At 23.3% G+C, this 16,654-nt stretch overlaps 5 protein-coding genes across 5 annotated transcripts; 4 read left to right on the forward strand and 1 right to left on the reverse strand. All coding sequences in view use genetic code 6, as the record gives it.

The window, feature by feature from the left end:
* Positions 1-741: 741 nt before the first annotated feature.
* Positions 742-5,815, forward strand: TTHERM_00059130 (hypothetical protein; the record flags this gene model as incomplete). Its single annotated transcript, XM_001007645.3, has 6 exons — positions 742-1,464; positions 1,680-1,958; positions 2,024-2,208; positions 2,260-2,330; positions 2,426-5,129; positions 5,209-5,815. 6 exons carry the CDS (start codon positions 742-744, stop codon positions 5,813-5,815), a joined length of 4,569 nt encoding a protein of 1,522 aa, XP_001007645.3.
* A 531-nt stretch (positions 5,816-6,346) lies between these two features.
* TTHERM_000059119 (transmembrane protein, putative) lies at positions 6,347-7,481 on the forward strand (the record flags this gene model as incomplete). Its single annotated transcript, XM_012795517.1, has 5 exons — positions 6,347-6,362; positions 6,417-6,536; positions 6,595-6,708; positions 6,769-6,882; positions 6,997-7,481. 5 exons carry the CDS (start codon positions 6,347-6,349, stop codon positions 7,479-7,481), a joined length of 849 nt encoding a protein of 282 aa, XP_012650971.1.
* Positions 7,482-7,668: 187 nt separating this feature from the next.
* On the reverse strand, positions 7,669-8,524 carry TTHERM_00059120 (HCaRG protein; the record flags this gene model as incomplete). The annotated part of the gene is made up of 3 exons (XM_001007644.3): positions 7,669-7,925; positions 8,067-8,202; positions 8,330-8,524. 3 exons carry the CDS (start codon positions 8,522-8,524, stop codon positions 7,669-7,671), a joined length of 588 nt encoding a protein of 195 aa, XP_001007644.1.
* Positions 8,525-8,866: 342 nt separating this feature from the next.
* On the forward strand, positions 8,867-9,723 carry TTHERM_00059110 (hypothetical protein). The gene is made up of 3 exons (XM_001007643.2): positions 8,867-9,141; positions 9,269-9,383; positions 9,485-9,723. The coding sequence occupies exons 1-3, from the start codon at positions 9,085-9,087 to the stop codon at positions 9,559-9,561; spliced, it is 249 nt and encodes an 82-aa protein (XP_001007643.2). The 5' UTR covers positions 8,867-9,084; the 3' UTR covers positions 9,562-9,723.
* Positions 9,724-10,673: 950 nt separating this feature from the next.
* TTHERM_00059100 (hypothetical protein) lies at positions 10,674-16,613 on the forward strand (the record flags this gene model as incomplete). The annotated part of the gene is made up of 15 exons (XM_001007642.2): positions 10,674-10,775; positions 10,861-10,932; positions 11,012-11,215; positions 11,419-11,565; positions 11,640-11,747; positions 11,807-11,959; positions 12,010-12,504; positions 12,609-12,955; positions 13,005-13,671; positions 13,736-15,086; positions 15,242-15,393; positions 15,449-15,749; positions 15,804-15,950; positions 16,006-16,411; positions 16,460-16,613. The coding sequence occupies exons 1-15, from the start codon at positions 10,725-10,727 to the stop codon at positions 16,611-16,613; spliced, it is 4,755 nt and encodes a 1,584-aa protein (XP_001007642.2). The 5' UTR covers positions 10,674-10,724.
* Positions 16,614-16,654: the final 41 nt, after the last annotated feature.

The raw sequence follows: 16,654 nt of genomic DNA on the forward strand, positions 1-16,654 counted from the left end.
ATTTATTTATTTGTTATAGTAATTCTAAGTTTTATTTTATGCTAAGTAGCTTATTTAAATATTTTAAAACCAACTGTTAATTTTATATTCGCCATTAACATTTGAAACTTTTTCTGTATTTTAAAATATTTAATCACTCACATACATTTTTACTCATTAATAATTTTTTTCAATATTTGTTTTATTTTTTTTAAATCAATTTTCTATTCTTTTTGTTTTTAATTTATTGAAATTTAAGTCTGTCTTAAGAATATTTTACAAAATGAAATTAAAAAAAGTTTTTTTGATTATTTAATCAAAATTTTTTAAAAAATCTGTATTTAATTAAAAACATATTGGTGATGTTTGTTATTTTTTAAATCTTAATTAATTAGAGTAGAGTTATTAAAATTTTATAAAACTTTTGAATCTCTATGTAATTAATTTCTAAGATATCAAATATATATTAGTTTGTTTTAGCTATTATTTAAATATTTTTCTCTTCTTTTCATAATTATTTAATATGTTTATTAGATTTTACACATTACCATAACATTTGATTCTTATACAAAATATTACAATTAATTAATAGATATTTTTTTCAATCAGTATTGATTAAGCTTTTCAAAAAAAATTATAATAATAAGTTATATTCAAGATAAACCAAGACAAAAAGCTAGGAATATAATTTAAAACAATTTTTAGTTATTGTGAAATTATCCATTTTAAAAAGGGAAAACCTACTTTACAGTGGAGTGAAAAATGAGAAATGTTAACTTTGTAGGGAAGAAGTTTAAAAAAATTGAGGATGATGATTTAAAAGAGAAAAGGAAGAGAGAATAAGCACTTAATTTGAAAAGAAAGTTATTGAAAGATGAATTCAATGAGATAGATGAGCTAGAAAAGTTCACTACAAAATAATAAGAGTATATTTAAAGCACAAAAGGCAGCACAGAATTTTAATTTAGGAAAGAGCTAGATGTATAAGCTGAAATTAGATAGAGTAAGGAAAAGCAGCTCCGAGATTTAGAATAATAATTGATATCACTTACTTCAGAATAAGGAAGTAATTCTTAGTATGCTAGTTAGTTTTAGTAAGAAAATGCTTTTGCTACAAAGAGCCAATTTTCTGCTAAATAATTTTCTACCATATTCAGCAAATCTTATTATAGGTCTAACACTTTGAATTTATTAAGTAGGACTTAAATGGCCAATAAATAAGAAATAGAAGACCATTTAGTATTAATCAAATAAGAAATAGAAACTACTCAAGCTAATATTGAAAATGAAGAAGAGAGAACTTACAGTATTAAAAATTAATTAGATTAGTTGTTTAAAACAAAGCAAAAAATCAAGCATGCTCTTGGTGAAATTGAGTCTTTAAATGAAGCTGCAGATCGTAGATTCGATAATTTATAAAGAATTTAATTCCTTGCTCATGAGAAAGAATAAAGCACATCAAAGTAGCTTAACAAAATAAAAACAGTAAACTATTAAGCACTGCTTATAATTTCTCAATTACTTTTAACTCAATTCCGAAGATGTCTTATTACCAAAAATTAATAAATATTTTTAGATCAAATGAAAATTAACATTTTACTGCTTGCTGCTTTAACTTTATAGTTGAAGAATTTAAATCCTTTTTTATTCTTTTAAATGAATTATATATTTTAAAATCTTATTTTATGTTACCTAAATAGGAATTATCAGATTAAGAACTAATGAGATAAGGTATTCTATCGAGATAGGAAGAAAAGAGAGAGAAAGAGCACAAAGGAAGAAAAGATAATGAAGAAACTACAGGAAATATATTAATAAAAATAGATGAGTAGCAAGTAATTTTTAACTAAACGAAATAACAACTTCAAGAGTTACTTAATGAAGAAAGAAAAATTATTAAAAAACGTATGTAGTCTAAATATATAATTAAGTACATTTAGTTTTTTGAGAAATTTAGAGAGCTTTTTATGGGAGATAATGTAAATAAATTACAATAAAATATTAACTTTTTTTATATTTTAATGTATTTAAAATTAAAAAAAAGGTAGAAGAAGATAAAATTAAAAAACTTTATGAAGCCTAAGATTTGCACTCCCATAATGAAGAAAAGTAATTTGATGATATAATTAAAGAAAATAATCCAGATGCAGATGCTAGAAGTGTTTACTCGATGAACTCTGCTGCACCAATTAATTTTGAGAATAAATCAAGCATGTCTTACAATAAATAGTAACTAATTTATTTTAAAATGAAAATGAGAATATTTCTAATTTTAAATAGGAACAAAGATTAGGTAAAGGAATAGGACTATCGTGACAACAATAGTAACCTTAACTAAGAAGATTAAGAAAGTAATTACCTTCAAATTATTATTTATTAAATATTCTATTGCTCCTTAATAACAAAGATTGAAAAATAAAAATAATTTTTTATGATTATGAAAAAGTTGAAAGAACAGAGCTAATTAGTTATATAAATAGCTTTTTAGATCAATATCCAGATGGTTTAGACTCGTGTGTTGAAAATATATTAAGGGTCTTAAATGAAATGAAATACGAATAAGAAACAAATAATGAAAAATATGAAACTCTTTTAAAATCAAAAACTCTAAAAACTCATGATTTGCTCGAGTTAGAAAAGAGTTTTAAAGAGCTTTAAAAAAATAACCCTTATGTCGAACTCATGAGAAACAATAGTGTTGAGGAAGAAAGATTAGAAAATATATAAGAAGCATTTGATGCTGGGTATGTTAAAATTAACACCCCTAAGTACTCTTTAGTACCTGCTTCTCATTAAGGAGAAGAACTAGCAAAAAAGCTATCTCTTTACACTACAGTCAATATACTTAAAATGTCTGACATGACAGATTTTGGACCTGTTGTAGAGGAAATTAAATACAATAAGAACTTTTTCTTTAACTTCTTTATGAATTATGGAGATTCTATTGTTAGAATATGTAAAATTGTTAAGACTATTTTCAAAAAAATCTTACAAAACTCTCCTTCTCCCTTAATGAATAAGAGATGCTAAGAGACAATTAAATATATATCAAGTATTTGGATGGAAAACGAAAAAAATAAAGAAGTTTTAGAGACTCTTCCTATGCTACCTGAATTGTCTTCAGTGCAGCAAAGCAACATTTCTAGTGTATAGTAATAAATGAATCCTTCAGGCTCAAGTACTAATACTAATGCATTGCAGGTTTAGAACAGTAATAAGCATAAAAGCCGTCTCTCTATTGATAACATCTAAGCAGAATAGCTTGAAATTTTGCATTAAATATAAGTTGAAAAAGAACTTAAAAGACATAAAAAATTTAAAATTATAATGGAAAAGTTTAGCTTAGAGGAAATCAAGGAGATGTTTACAAATATTTTTGGGGAGGGATATGACTAAGAAGCAGCTGAGTTCTTTTAGGCCATCAAAAATGACAGATTAGTTTGGTTTTTTTGTAATACTGAAAATATTTAAGAGTTTTTGATTAATAGACATGCTTCACATTCTTATGATTCCAAATAAACTGTAAATGAACTCTTGATGGAATTTATTGATTTAGAAAACTGTGCATCTTAAGAATATAATAATAAATTAAATGAGTTGTATAATCATTTTGTTGGCATGATGAATTAGATTAAAACAGAAAGTAAAGAAATTTTGGATGATTTAAAAGAAAAAAATGTTGTGTACTACCCTTTTCGTCTTTACAAGCAAAGTGAATAATAAGTAAATCCAAAGATTGCTTAAGCTGTAGAAAATGCTATTAAAAGATAAAATGAGTATTTGTTCTCTTTGAGTGAAAGTAACAAAGATGAAATCCAGCAAACATCACCTTAAAATAGTCATCATTTACATCATACAATCCTAAATTAAAAAATTAGTAGTGATGACATATAGAAAAACGAACCTTAAAACCAGAAGGAAGGCTCCCGCTTATAACAAATTATTGATTATATTGAGAAGGTACCTTCTTCTAGACAAAGAGAAGCTGCGAAGAAAAAGTATATGATACCTTCAGGCTATGGATAAAAGACATTAAAGAATAATGGTTCTGGTATTTCTGGCGGATAGAGTTTATTATCTTCTTCATTAATTATCAACCATACAAACAGTTCTAATCAGTAAATCTAAATGGCAGCTAGTGTATCTCATAGCAACAGAGCTACAATTCATTTAAATAAAGAAATTTTACCACTTTAATTTACTTAAAATTCTTAAATTTAGTCGTCATAATAATAATAGCACTAATTACTTCAACAACAACAAACAATGTCATCTTAATTTTAAAATAATGGACCATAAATATTACAGTCTAATTAAATTAATAATTCATAAAACCTAGCGAATCTATAAAACACATAAAGTACAGCATAAATAACAGATGTAACTTCATCTTAAAGAATTACACAAGGTGGTACATCAGGTATTCTAAAGAAATAACAAAGAAAAACACAAGATTATAAATCTTTGCAGGATATATAAGAAGATTTATTTATTGATGAGATAGCAAAAAAGTAAAAATAGAGAGAGAAGTAAGAATACATAGAGTATCTCATAAAGGAAAAAGAAAAAAACAAAAAGTTGTTGTAGATAGAATAAGAAAAAATACCAAATGCCTAGTTTAAAGTCATTCAAGATTTAAACAATAGATTGACTTAAGCTACTGATACACAAAATATGCATAAAAAGACATTAAGATAGTTTAGTACTAATTAGAAGATATTATCAAAAATAGATAGGTTAGATAAAAATTATGATACAACAGCTACTACAAACAGGCTTTTTAACAAGATAGAAGAAGAAAAGAAAAGTATATACAAGAATATGGTTTAGCAAGAGCAAGATGAAAAGTAAGATAAATAAAACAAATACACTATTCAAATTAAGTAAGAAAATAATGAAGACGAAGAGTCTGAAGAAAATGATGATGATGTTGAAACTCTAGGAAAAAATTATGCAAAACTTCGCTCTTAACAATCATAAACATTTTCTTATCTTAGATCTACAAATGCTATGGATTAAAGAAAGAAAGCAAACTTTGAAACAATCAAAGGGTTAGAGAGTGAACGTTCAAAAAATAAATTATTTTAGCATCACACAAATGCTCACAGTTCAGTAGATAGCCATTAAAATGACTATCTCCCAGCAACAACGTAAATTTTTATTTCAAACAATTACTTGCAGATATTAAACGAAACAGAAAACATGTATTTAATATATTTTTTAATTAAGGTCTAATGTCAGAGAAAAAGGTAGAAGTAGTGAGAATAATAGATCGACTGTAAGATCTTGGAAAACTAGTATCAGCACAGCAGCTAATTCAAAGAGACCTGATACTCAGCAATACTCCTCTTCAAATAACTTAAACTCTTAATTCTACTCAAGCCAAAATCAAAAATTCTTTCAGAAATACACTGATAATAACGATGATAGGATGCCTAATATCTAAGAAAAAAGATCATACAATACATCTTAAGAAAAAAGGAAAATTCATTCTTCGAAAAGCTCTTCTGATATTAGTGGCAAGAACTTTAAATTCTAATCCTAACTAAACAATCAAAATTCTAAAAATTCAAGCTAAAAAAACACTTTTAGAGCTCCTTAAACAAGTGATGCTAAATTAAATACTGAATTTAAAGGTGGAAATTACGATAGAGCTAATTTCTATAACTTCCCTTTCTTCTCTCACCCACTATCAGTTTAAAACAACACATATAACATTCCTATGTTTCCAATGATGACTGCTCCTTCTTTGAATCTATATACACCTACAGGTTTACTTGTAAATTATGCTAAAAATGAAAACATTAGTATAGTAAATTCTCCTGAGTATAATTGAAATACTATTTATTTAGTAAACTAAATAATCATTTGAAATTTATTACTAAAGAATAATGTTCTTAGTAGAAAAAATAATTTACAGTAAATTAATTTTAAATTTTATAATAAATAAATTAAAAATTGTTTATAAATTTATACTGAATAAAAATATAAACATAATTTATAAAGTCTCTCAAATAAATTACTTTGATTATTTATAATAAACTATATCTTATGTTAAATATTGTAATATGTAAGCTACTAATTTACTAACTAACTAGGATATTTATTTTAAATTTAGATTTATTTGTAACAATTTTTATATAAAACATTTTATTAAATTTCAACTAAATTAGTTGCTTTTTTCATAGGAATAAATATTCTTCAAATAAGTAGAATGCTCGCTTGCTCTCTTTTTAATTTAAAGATATTTATTTGCCAAACTATCTCTACATGAATATTTTTAGTGGTATTTTAGAAATTAATTATTTTGATTAAAATTTACAACAATAAATAAAGATTCTGAATTTAACAAAAAACTTCTTTAAAAATGATGAAACTTATAGGTATATTTATTCAAGTAGGGTGACTTCAATGCACATTTTATTTTAAATTTAAAGATACTAAAATTCAAGGTCCTGCATAATCTTAGGAAATTACTCCTTTTGAATTTATCAAAAATTATTTTTTAAGTAGGGATTCTTCAGTTGTAAGAATTCCATTAAACTCAATTTTAGCTGGTAAAGAGTTTTTTGTTTAAATTTAAGTTTGAATTTATTTTATTATTTAAACAAAAAGGTACGGCTGGCGCTTTTTTCGGTTTAGCAAAAGCCCTTTATAAAGAAGTGCCTTAGAGACCTTTGATTAAAAGCCACGGATTAGGCGCTTTTGGGATGGGACTGTTATATTATAGTAAGTTTATTGATGCAAAAAACTTATGATTAAATAATAAAACTTGATAAATTTGAATAGCTGTAAATGAAGTAGCAAACGGAATAGTTAGAAGAAGTATGGACCGTGAATAATTATTCATTAGCAATACTGCAGCAGGTGTAGTGACTAATATAGCAACATTTTTATATTTATGTAATAATACAATTTTAATTAAATTGATAATTCTAGATTTATCCAAAGATTTTTATAAAAATATAAAATTAATTTTTGACACTTGAAACTTTAAAATTATTAAAAATAAATTAGAATAAAGCAACTAAGCAAAGTTTTTTGCTAATTTTATGAGAAGCATTAAATTCTCTTGGACTCTTTGTATAGGATCTATAATGTGGGATATTTATGTCGTTTAGATAAGACACTACTTTTTAATTCATGGATTAGATAATTATAGAAAAGAATCAATTAAAATCAATCGTATTCCTAGTGAAGGAAAAAGATGGCTTCGTATGAAAGAAATAGAAAAATTGAGAGAATAAGCAAACATCGAAAGATTTGGAGTTCCTTATCTTACCAACTAACTTTATTAGAATAGAGATAGCTCTCTTACTTTTGAAGAAGTCTAAGAGCAGATTAAAATACATACTGAATATTTAAAGTCTTAAAATATGCTTACAGAAGACTACCAAGATTCATCTATTTTCTCAAAACAAACTTAAAGTCAGTAACAAACACCTGTAGTTGTTCCTCAAATTGAAAAAGGTTAATAAAAAGAAGCTCAAAACTCTAAATGAGTGCAAAATAAATATACAATAATAGTAAATGGATTACCCAACTTAATATTAATATACATACATTTAATTAACTCTTGCTCTAAATTTCAGTAACTTGTGTAAATAAAAGTATTAAAAAAATAAGAGAATTTCTGATTACAATTATAAAATATAAATCAAGATTTAAAATAAAAATATTTCGTATGTTTCATTATTAAACAATTTGTTAGAGTTGATCTTTTATTTTTTGAAGATTGTTGTGGAATGTGTTTAATTCAGCAGAGTTCATTTGGAAATTAATTGTTTTCATCTCATTTCTAGATCCTTGAGTTTCTAATTGCATAAAAATAACAGGGTTTTTTATCTTTTCTTATCCATGAGTAGCAACTTATACATCTATTCTCCAATCAACATCAATCAATTTATCTCCCTATTATATGTTGCTATTCATGTTCTTCTTCCATACTTTAAAATAATTTTTAAAATGTTAAGATAACTTTTTTACAATTAAAAGGCTAAGAAAATTTATGTGAAAAAATAGCAATAATTCTTTTAAATTATTTAATGCTGTTTAGTAAAAATATAAAAAGTAAGTAAACTATTTACTCTCACCGTACTATTCAAAAATTTCAATCAGCATATCTCTTAATGACTGGTTAAAATCTCCAGGGAATATTTAAATAACGTTTTAGAAATTAGATTGAGCAGCTTTTTCCAATAACTTTACAGTTGAAACTAGCATCTATTTATATTAATATTAAAATGAATATAAAAATAATTTAGATTTTTTTTTTTTTTTGCTTAGCTGCAAAAGACATTATAATATTATATCATCAGTTTTCTTTATGAAATAATAAATTTCTCTTTACTTTGTGACATTACTCCTCTGTAAGATTGAGATCTATGTAAAATTATGTGGAAACAGGAGTCTAATAATTTTAATCATATTATTGTAATTTATTTCTAATAATATATGCAAACTCAATAATTTTTCTTAAATATTTCTTCGAAGGAGACTTCTCTAAGAATAGCAATGTCTCCCAATTAATATCGTTAGTCTACATTTTTAATGCTTAATTAAAATATAATGTTATTTGTTCCTTCTTAATTCTAAATTTTAGTTTTTCCTACTTTAGTAGAGATTGATATAATATGCTATAAATATTTACAAAAATTAATTCCGATTAACAAATTCATGAATCTTTATTAAACCCAGAATAATTAACTAACTAAATCAGAAAAATTAATAAATATCTTCTCTATCAAAATGAGCATCAATAAAATTTGTTTGTATACAAAATCAATAAATTTCCTATTTATTTATTTGATAAATATGATAATTTCTTATATTAAATATCATAAATAAATAAAAGAATTCTCTCTTTTAATAATTTATGAAATAAAGGCTTACATGTATTGAAAGTATATCTATTTGTTTATTGGTAAAAGCAGAAATTAATTTTTGATAACCTTTCTTTCTAACAAACTACAATCTATCAAAAGTATAAAAATACTTAAAACCACATAGAAGTCTTTTTTTCAATAAAAAATATTAAATATATTAATTACATTACATTTAGTATCTCAACAAAATTAAAAAAAGATTTAAAACTAGATTAGCAAAATGGAAGAAAGTATTACAGGTACCCTTATTGCCGACCCAAACGGAAGAGTTATTAAGGTAAATAAACTAACAAAGCTTCAGGATATTCTATAAAAATAACTTAAATAAAAAACAATTACTAAATTTTATCTAACTAAATAAAAACAATGTCAAAATAGTATTTAAAATTTTTAAAAAACTATAGAGTTCAGGAGAGTTGTAAAATAATTAATCAGCAATAGTTAGTACCGCTATTAAAATGCTTGAAGGAACAAATAGCTTAATAAAGAATGAAACTAATACCTTCCATAAATTAAATGGTAAATGAACCTTAACTTTATTATATTTACATAATTATTATTTATCATTTAAGATGTAAGGAAGATTTTAAATGCTAATAAATTAAATTTTTTAAAAAAAGTTACATTCGATAGATATGAATACATTATAACTTATGATGGTAATCACATCCATATTTATTTAAGATAATTTGAATGAAGAAATTAAAATAAATTGTAAATATATAAGCAGTGTATCTATCTATCTATCTTTAAATTTAAGTATTCAGTCTTAAATTAATTCAAATTCTTTATTAATGCTAGCAAATAAGTCTTTATATATACAGTTCAAACAACAATTACAGTAAAAATACTTTGTGCATTCATTCTTTCAAAATAATTTTCTTGTAAATTGTTTGTTAATGTAAAAAAATAAAAAAGAAATAAAAATAATTTTAAAAAATAATATTTGTAAAAAAGTAAAAGTAACCTTTTATTTTTAATTTTAAATTTATTAGCTATGTTATTTATATAAATATCACTAAATATTTGAATTAAATTTTTATATTTATTTGATTGTTACATTTAGAGTAGATAAAAAGTAAAATCTTAATAACAAAGTCAAAGTTCACAAATATTAATACCAAAGTTGACAAATATAAATAAAAACTGAAATGGAGTCAATAATTATTTATTTTATACTCTATTTCAGTAAATTTATAAAATTAATTTCTCTTAAAAGTTATAAACATAATTTTAGATAAAATATAAAATGATTTATAAATATTTATTCAAGTTTAATGATTTTATTAATTTCAAAGTTGACAAATATAAATAAAAACTGAAATGGAGTCAATAATTATTTATTTTATACTCTATTTCAGTACATTTATAAAATTAATTTCTCTTAACATTTATAAACATAATTTTAGATAAAATATAAAATGATTTATACAAATCTTATTCAAGTTAAGTGATTTTTAAAGCATAGAATAAAAACCAGTAAATTATTTATTCTTTGCTTATTTGATTGATAGATTGATCACATATGTCAAATATTTATGTTTGAAAAAGCTTTGAAAAATCTTTATTTGTTTTTATTTTAGGAAATGGTAGGTGTCAGCAAATTTTTTGAAAAAAATTACTTTTTTTGAAATTTAAAGATGTTAAAGGAATTATTAATTAAATTAATAATTATTCATATAAATTATTTAAAAAGATATTAAGACATTAATAAAGTTTATTCTTCTACTGAAAGAATCAGCAACTAACTATAAAATTCTCAAATCAATAAAATTAAGAAATATTAGACTGAATATTAATTAATTAATTATTAGTTTTAATATTTAGATATTCATATTAATAATTTTAGATAGCAACAGAATGAGTGTTTCAACTTCGTAATTAGGTTATCTCTCAAAATTTAAATAGCGCGTATATACTTTACTAAAATTTTTATTATCATTTATAAAGCAGCTCCATTATCACTAAATTAAAAATATATTAAAATAAATATAAGGCTATTGATAAAAAACAACCACTTAAAGATGCGATTCAGTAAAGTAAAGCACTATTAAGCAATTAGATAACTGTAAAGACGTTTTTTTTATTTTATTATTAGCCTTAATGAAAGAAAATTAATATCTAAACATCTACTTCCTAATAAACAGCTTTCAGAGGCAATTAAGAAATATCCTTAGTGTGCAGATGAATTTAAAATTAGATTAGTTCAGAAATAAATTAAAGAAATTGACAAAGTTCCAACTTTTTATAAAAAAATTGATACATTATATATAAGCAATAACAGCATAAAAACATTGGATGGAATAGAATAATTCACTCATTTACAACACTTATCGATCACTAACAATAATGTAATATTTATTATAATTTCTTGTTTTTTATTCCTCAGCTATAAAATAAAATCAAGCAATTCTTAAGAAAGTATTTTTTATTTTAAGAGTAAGCTTTGCAAATCTTATCAAAAAATTTAAAAATTCACATAAAATTTAAAACTATTTAAGAAATAAAAGTTTGAAATAGGATTGACAATATGATTATTTTTTATATAAAAAAGCTAAAAGATATTTCAATGATTAAGCTTATTAGAAAGTTAGACAGCTTAGAAAGTCTGAACATGTCTGGGAATCCTGTAACTAAACATCCAATTTACAGATAACTCATTTTAACCACACTTCCAAATTTGCAATAACTTGATGGAAAAGTAGAAATATATTTATATAAAATACACACATATATAAATAATTTGTACTTTATCATACAATTTATAAACTACAGGTTGTCACTAAAGAAGACAAATAAATTGCTGAAGTTTAACTTAAAAAGTAAAATTCACTTCTTGACCTGATTCTCAATAATTACATAGAAATAAGAAAATTGAATTATGTAAACTTGCTAAAGAAATTAATTTGCTTGCTAAAAAAAAAATTATTTAAAATATATAGATTTCTAAAAAACTTGACTTACATTAGTAGCTTGGACAAAACCATTTTTAGTTTATTAATTATCATCCTCAATTTTAAAATATGCCTGTCAATTTGTAACAGATAAAAAAGTAATATGATTTTTAGTCTGACTTCCCTTAGTATGTCAAAGATGTAAGCTTTTTCTTTATTTAATTAATAATATTAAATTATATATTTTTTAGGAAATGGTTGATAATATAATGTCTGATATTTTAACCTTGTACGAATCATTAAATTAACTGTAAGGAGAATAAGAATAAAATTATGAAAAGGCTTTTACAGAGTTATTGATGAAATAACAATAATTGATGGCTCAATTAAATATATAATGTTAGTAATAGGTAGATAAACTAAACTCATTAAAAGCAAACATAAAAGTTAAACATAAAGAGCAACCTTTTGCATCATCTCAATATTCTTAATTCAATTCTACTTAAAGATCTTAATAGTTCTAAGATTAATAGTAAGTTTTGTATTCACCTAAAGTTACAAAAGAAGAAATTCGTACAAAATCTCCACAATAAGAACAAGAATATAATTAAAATACCTTGTATTACAGATCCCTACAAAAAAGCTTAAAGGGATAAAAATAAGAGGAAGAAGATTAAAAGCACAAAACTTAATCAACAAAAAGGTCACAATCACCAAATAGAACAATTCCTGTTCCACTTTCATAAGTAATTATTTCATTTTAGTTTTCAAAATAAATATCTTGTTTTTAATGATTTTCTCTAATTTTTCTTTCATTTTTTAAATAAAATAAATGTTTAATAATAAATAGGAAGGTATCCCAACAAGCAGCAAAAAAATTACTTAAAAAGTAAGAAAATAATAAATTTAAGAATAAGGACTAAATTCTTCAAAGAAAAGTATTGAGAATATCACATTTTAATAATCAAACAGCAACAGAAATTATCATAAATAGAATTTAAATTCTTAAAATTAAGATTGTTGTCGTAGATATATGAACTAAGATGACCATTCTTTAGAAGAATTTAAAAAGTCTTAGTCATCTCGTTCACCTTATCGTTAAACTAATAATGATTTAAAAGGAATAATTAGTGATTTAAATTAAGTTGTGTAATAGAAAGAAGACGAACTTAAAGAACTTTAATTTATTAATTAAAAGTAATTTTGTTACATTTATATTTTTTATAATATTTTTTTGTCAAAATAGAATTTTAGATGAATAGTAAGAAAAAGATAAAGAAAAAATTGAGCTATTAGATTTTGCTTAAAGAAGGATTTAAGATATGTAAGATAGGGAAATAGGACAAAATGAGATTGAATTCGAAATTCAGGAGTTGAGATAGTAAATAAATTAGTTAATGCAAAAGAATGTTGATTTAGAGAAAGAGGCATAAGAAAAATCAGAACTTGAAAGATAAATCATGTTTAAAGAGGGACAAATTCAAGAACTTGATTACAGAAACTAAATTGAAGAAAAAGCAGAAGCTTTTAATGAAATAAGATTAAAAAAGTTATTGATGAAATATTTAGGTTTTGCAGTTTAAACAGAGTAAAAAATATAGTAATTCAGAGCAAAGAAATTATAAGAATAATCTGACTACTTACAAAGTGAATATTTTAGAGCTTGGTTGAGGAGAGTCATTGTAAAGAAATTTGAAAAGGCATATATTTATGAATAGAAATGCACCTTGTAAAAAAAGATGCTTACAACATGGAGAAAAAATATTATTTTCTAGTAGAGATTGTCTATCATGAAGGAGAAAAGATAAAAAATATGTTTGAAAAAAAGTATGATATGTTGGAAGCAAAGCTAACGAATTTAGCAAATAAAATAGCAGAAAAAAGAAAAAATCTTGAAGATTTTCTAAAAAAAGGTATTTTTTATTTTTAGAGGATTTATTTAAAAAAAACAAAATTAATTATTATTTTTAATTATAGGTACAATTGAAAGCTTTTAAGTGTTTACGTTCTAATTTATTAGCAAGTAAAATAAATCCTATTAAAGAAAGAAGATTAATGGATTAAGCCACCAACTTTTACAATAAAAAGTTAAGATGCAAAATGTTTGAGTAGTGGTAAAATTACTAATATGATATAGTTATTCCTTAGAAAAAAAGAATATAACATATTTAAAAATCTCTCTAGTTCTAGTAAATGCAAAGAATCTTTAAAGTATTTCAATAAATTCGTTTGCAAGGTAGATAAAATTTGCTTACTGCAAGATAATATGAGACATTCTAAATTAAGAGATTTAAAAACTTAATTTTCAAGCGCTGGAAATAAATTTATTTAAAGAATAGAACTTAGAAAGTAGAATTTTAAGCTTTAGTTAGACACAATTCTTTGAAATCTATGTTTAAGCAATGGAGAAACTCATTTTTAGATAGCAGAAATAGCAAGAAATAGACCTTAAAGGTTCTTAATTATCTAAGAAAATAAATTTAGGCTAAATACTTTTAAGCAATTAAATAATATCGCAAAAATAAGATTGAAGAAAGAGCTAAATATGATCAAGTGTAGAAAATCACTCAATCCAATTTTTATAAGTATTGTTTCAAGTAATGGTACTTGAGAATGATACCATTAAATGCTGCAAGATAATAGTAAGTTAAAAATAAAGCAAATTTAATTGCTAAATGTTTTTATCAAATTAAAAACTATGCTAAAAGATCAATTAAAAAGAAGTTCAATCAAATTAATTTAGATAATTATTTAGATTTTAAGCAAAAAAAAAAATTGATTTAAAGTTTTAATGATTTCAAAAAGCACACTCAATAAGAAATTAGATTGAAAAAATTAGTTATTAATTTTAGGATAAACTAAAAATTTAAGATTTATCGTATATTCTTGAATGCTTTAGCAAGGGAAAATATCCTTAAGCAAAAATAGATTTTATATCAAATGAACCATGAATTAAAGCTGAATGAAACAAATATAAATTCTAGCTCTGAAGTTATTCGTTCTTATGAAAACGAAAAATAGAATTTAATTTATGAAATTAATTAGTTAAAAGAAGAAAATTTTGGCTAAAAACTAGCTATTGAAGAGTTTTAGCAAATTCAGATTAAATGTAACTCTTAATTAAGATCAATTGAGAGATAAGAAAAAATATTTAAAGAAGAAAAAGAAGCTTATGAGTTAAGAATAAGGGATTATGAAGAATTGCTTAAATAAATCCATTCAGAATATTAAAAATAAATTCATTAAAAAGACATAGAAATTCATGAGTCTAAAAATGAAACCAGAGCCGTCTAAAAGTAAATATCTATCCTCCAAAGAGAGCTTGAATGTAATATTTTTTTAATTTAAAATATTTTTTGAGATTTTAAAGTTCGGAATAAAACTGATTTTTCAAAATAGTATTAAGAAGAAAAGTAGAAAAATTATATATTTTTTTTATGAAAAATTTATTTAAAAATAATAAATTATTTTATTTTATTAAAGTTAAATAAAATACTATTTTGGAAACTGAAAAAGCTTTACTTAATAGAGGAGAATAATCCTCTATACTTCTGAGAGAGACAGAAAAAAAATTATAGAATTCAATAATGATGGCTAATGAGTTTAAAACTAAAATTGAAGAATTGTATTCAGAAGTAAAATTGAATTGTTTATTTGATTTTTAAAATTAACTTAATTTTTTGAAATTAGAATGAAGAATTAAAAGATTAAGTATATGGAAAAGATTTGGACATTGAATAATTGAAATCTAAATTAAAAGAAAGTTTAGATTTAATCAGAGAGTCTTCTGACATGTATGATTAAAAAATAAATGACTTCAATGCAATTATTGAAAGCAAGAATACACAAATATAGGAATTTATAGACAAGCAAATCCGATTCTAAGAATAAATTAATGAACTTTAACAAGAATTAAGGAAATAACATTTAGAACTAGAACTATTTTAGGATATACAGCCAATGCTCGAACATCCTCAAGTGAATTAATATTGTAAAATATTTAGTTTTAAATGGAATTTTAACATTTTTTAAAATAATATTTAAGATTAAGAATACTAAGATCTTTAGAACGAGCTTGATACTTAGAGAAATAATTTGAAGAAGAGAATGGATAAACTAAATAGAAGCATTAATTAGATTTAAGATATTGATAGAAGAGTTAAGAATTAGACATTAAGAGACTAAAATTAATGTAAAAAAATAAATGCTTAGTTTCAAATATTTAAAATTAATATTTATATTTTAAGAATATGAAAGGACAAGTCCGCTCTATAGCAGATAGGGTTCTCCAATGAGTGAAAGGATTATAAAGGAATAAGAAAATACTGGAAATGTTTTAAGAAATAGTGGAATTAGCACTATTAAAAGCTACTAGCCTTAATCCGAAATGCAAGTTAATTTTAGAAGTGTGGACACCTTTTCTAATTTTCACAATCAGAGTTATCACAATACTTATAATCTACATTCTGTCGAGGATGTTCATACAGCTCCTGCATAAAGAATTCACACAGACCCTTCTAATGCTAGAGAAGCTCATTATTAAGTAGAAAGAAATGCCTTAACAAGAGCAAGTTATGATCCTTACAATCGCTTTGGTGAAGAAAATTTTGCTACTTACGAAGACTGTGAAACAGCTGAATAAATTCATGAAGAGTATTTAATAAAAAAACAAATATATATTTAAAAATATTTTTATAATAGGTTAGAAAGAAACAAAGCTAACAGAAAGTTATTTAAGCAAAATATAGAAAGAAGGATAAGCAGATTAGAAAACAATATCGATAGAGATTTAGCATAAAACGAAAGAAATAAATCAAGGTCTTAATCCCCAGAAAACTACTACGTATAAAACTGATCAAACTATTTATTTATAATTTTTTTATATCATCATAAATA

This window comes from Tetrahymena thermophila, assembly GCF_000189635.1.
Source record: "Tetrahymena thermophila SB210 genomic scaffold scf_8254811, whole genome shotgun sequence".
Lineage (NCBI taxonomy): Eukaryota > Ciliophora > Oligohymenophorea > Hymenostomatida > Tetrahymenidae > Tetrahymena > Tetrahymena thermophila.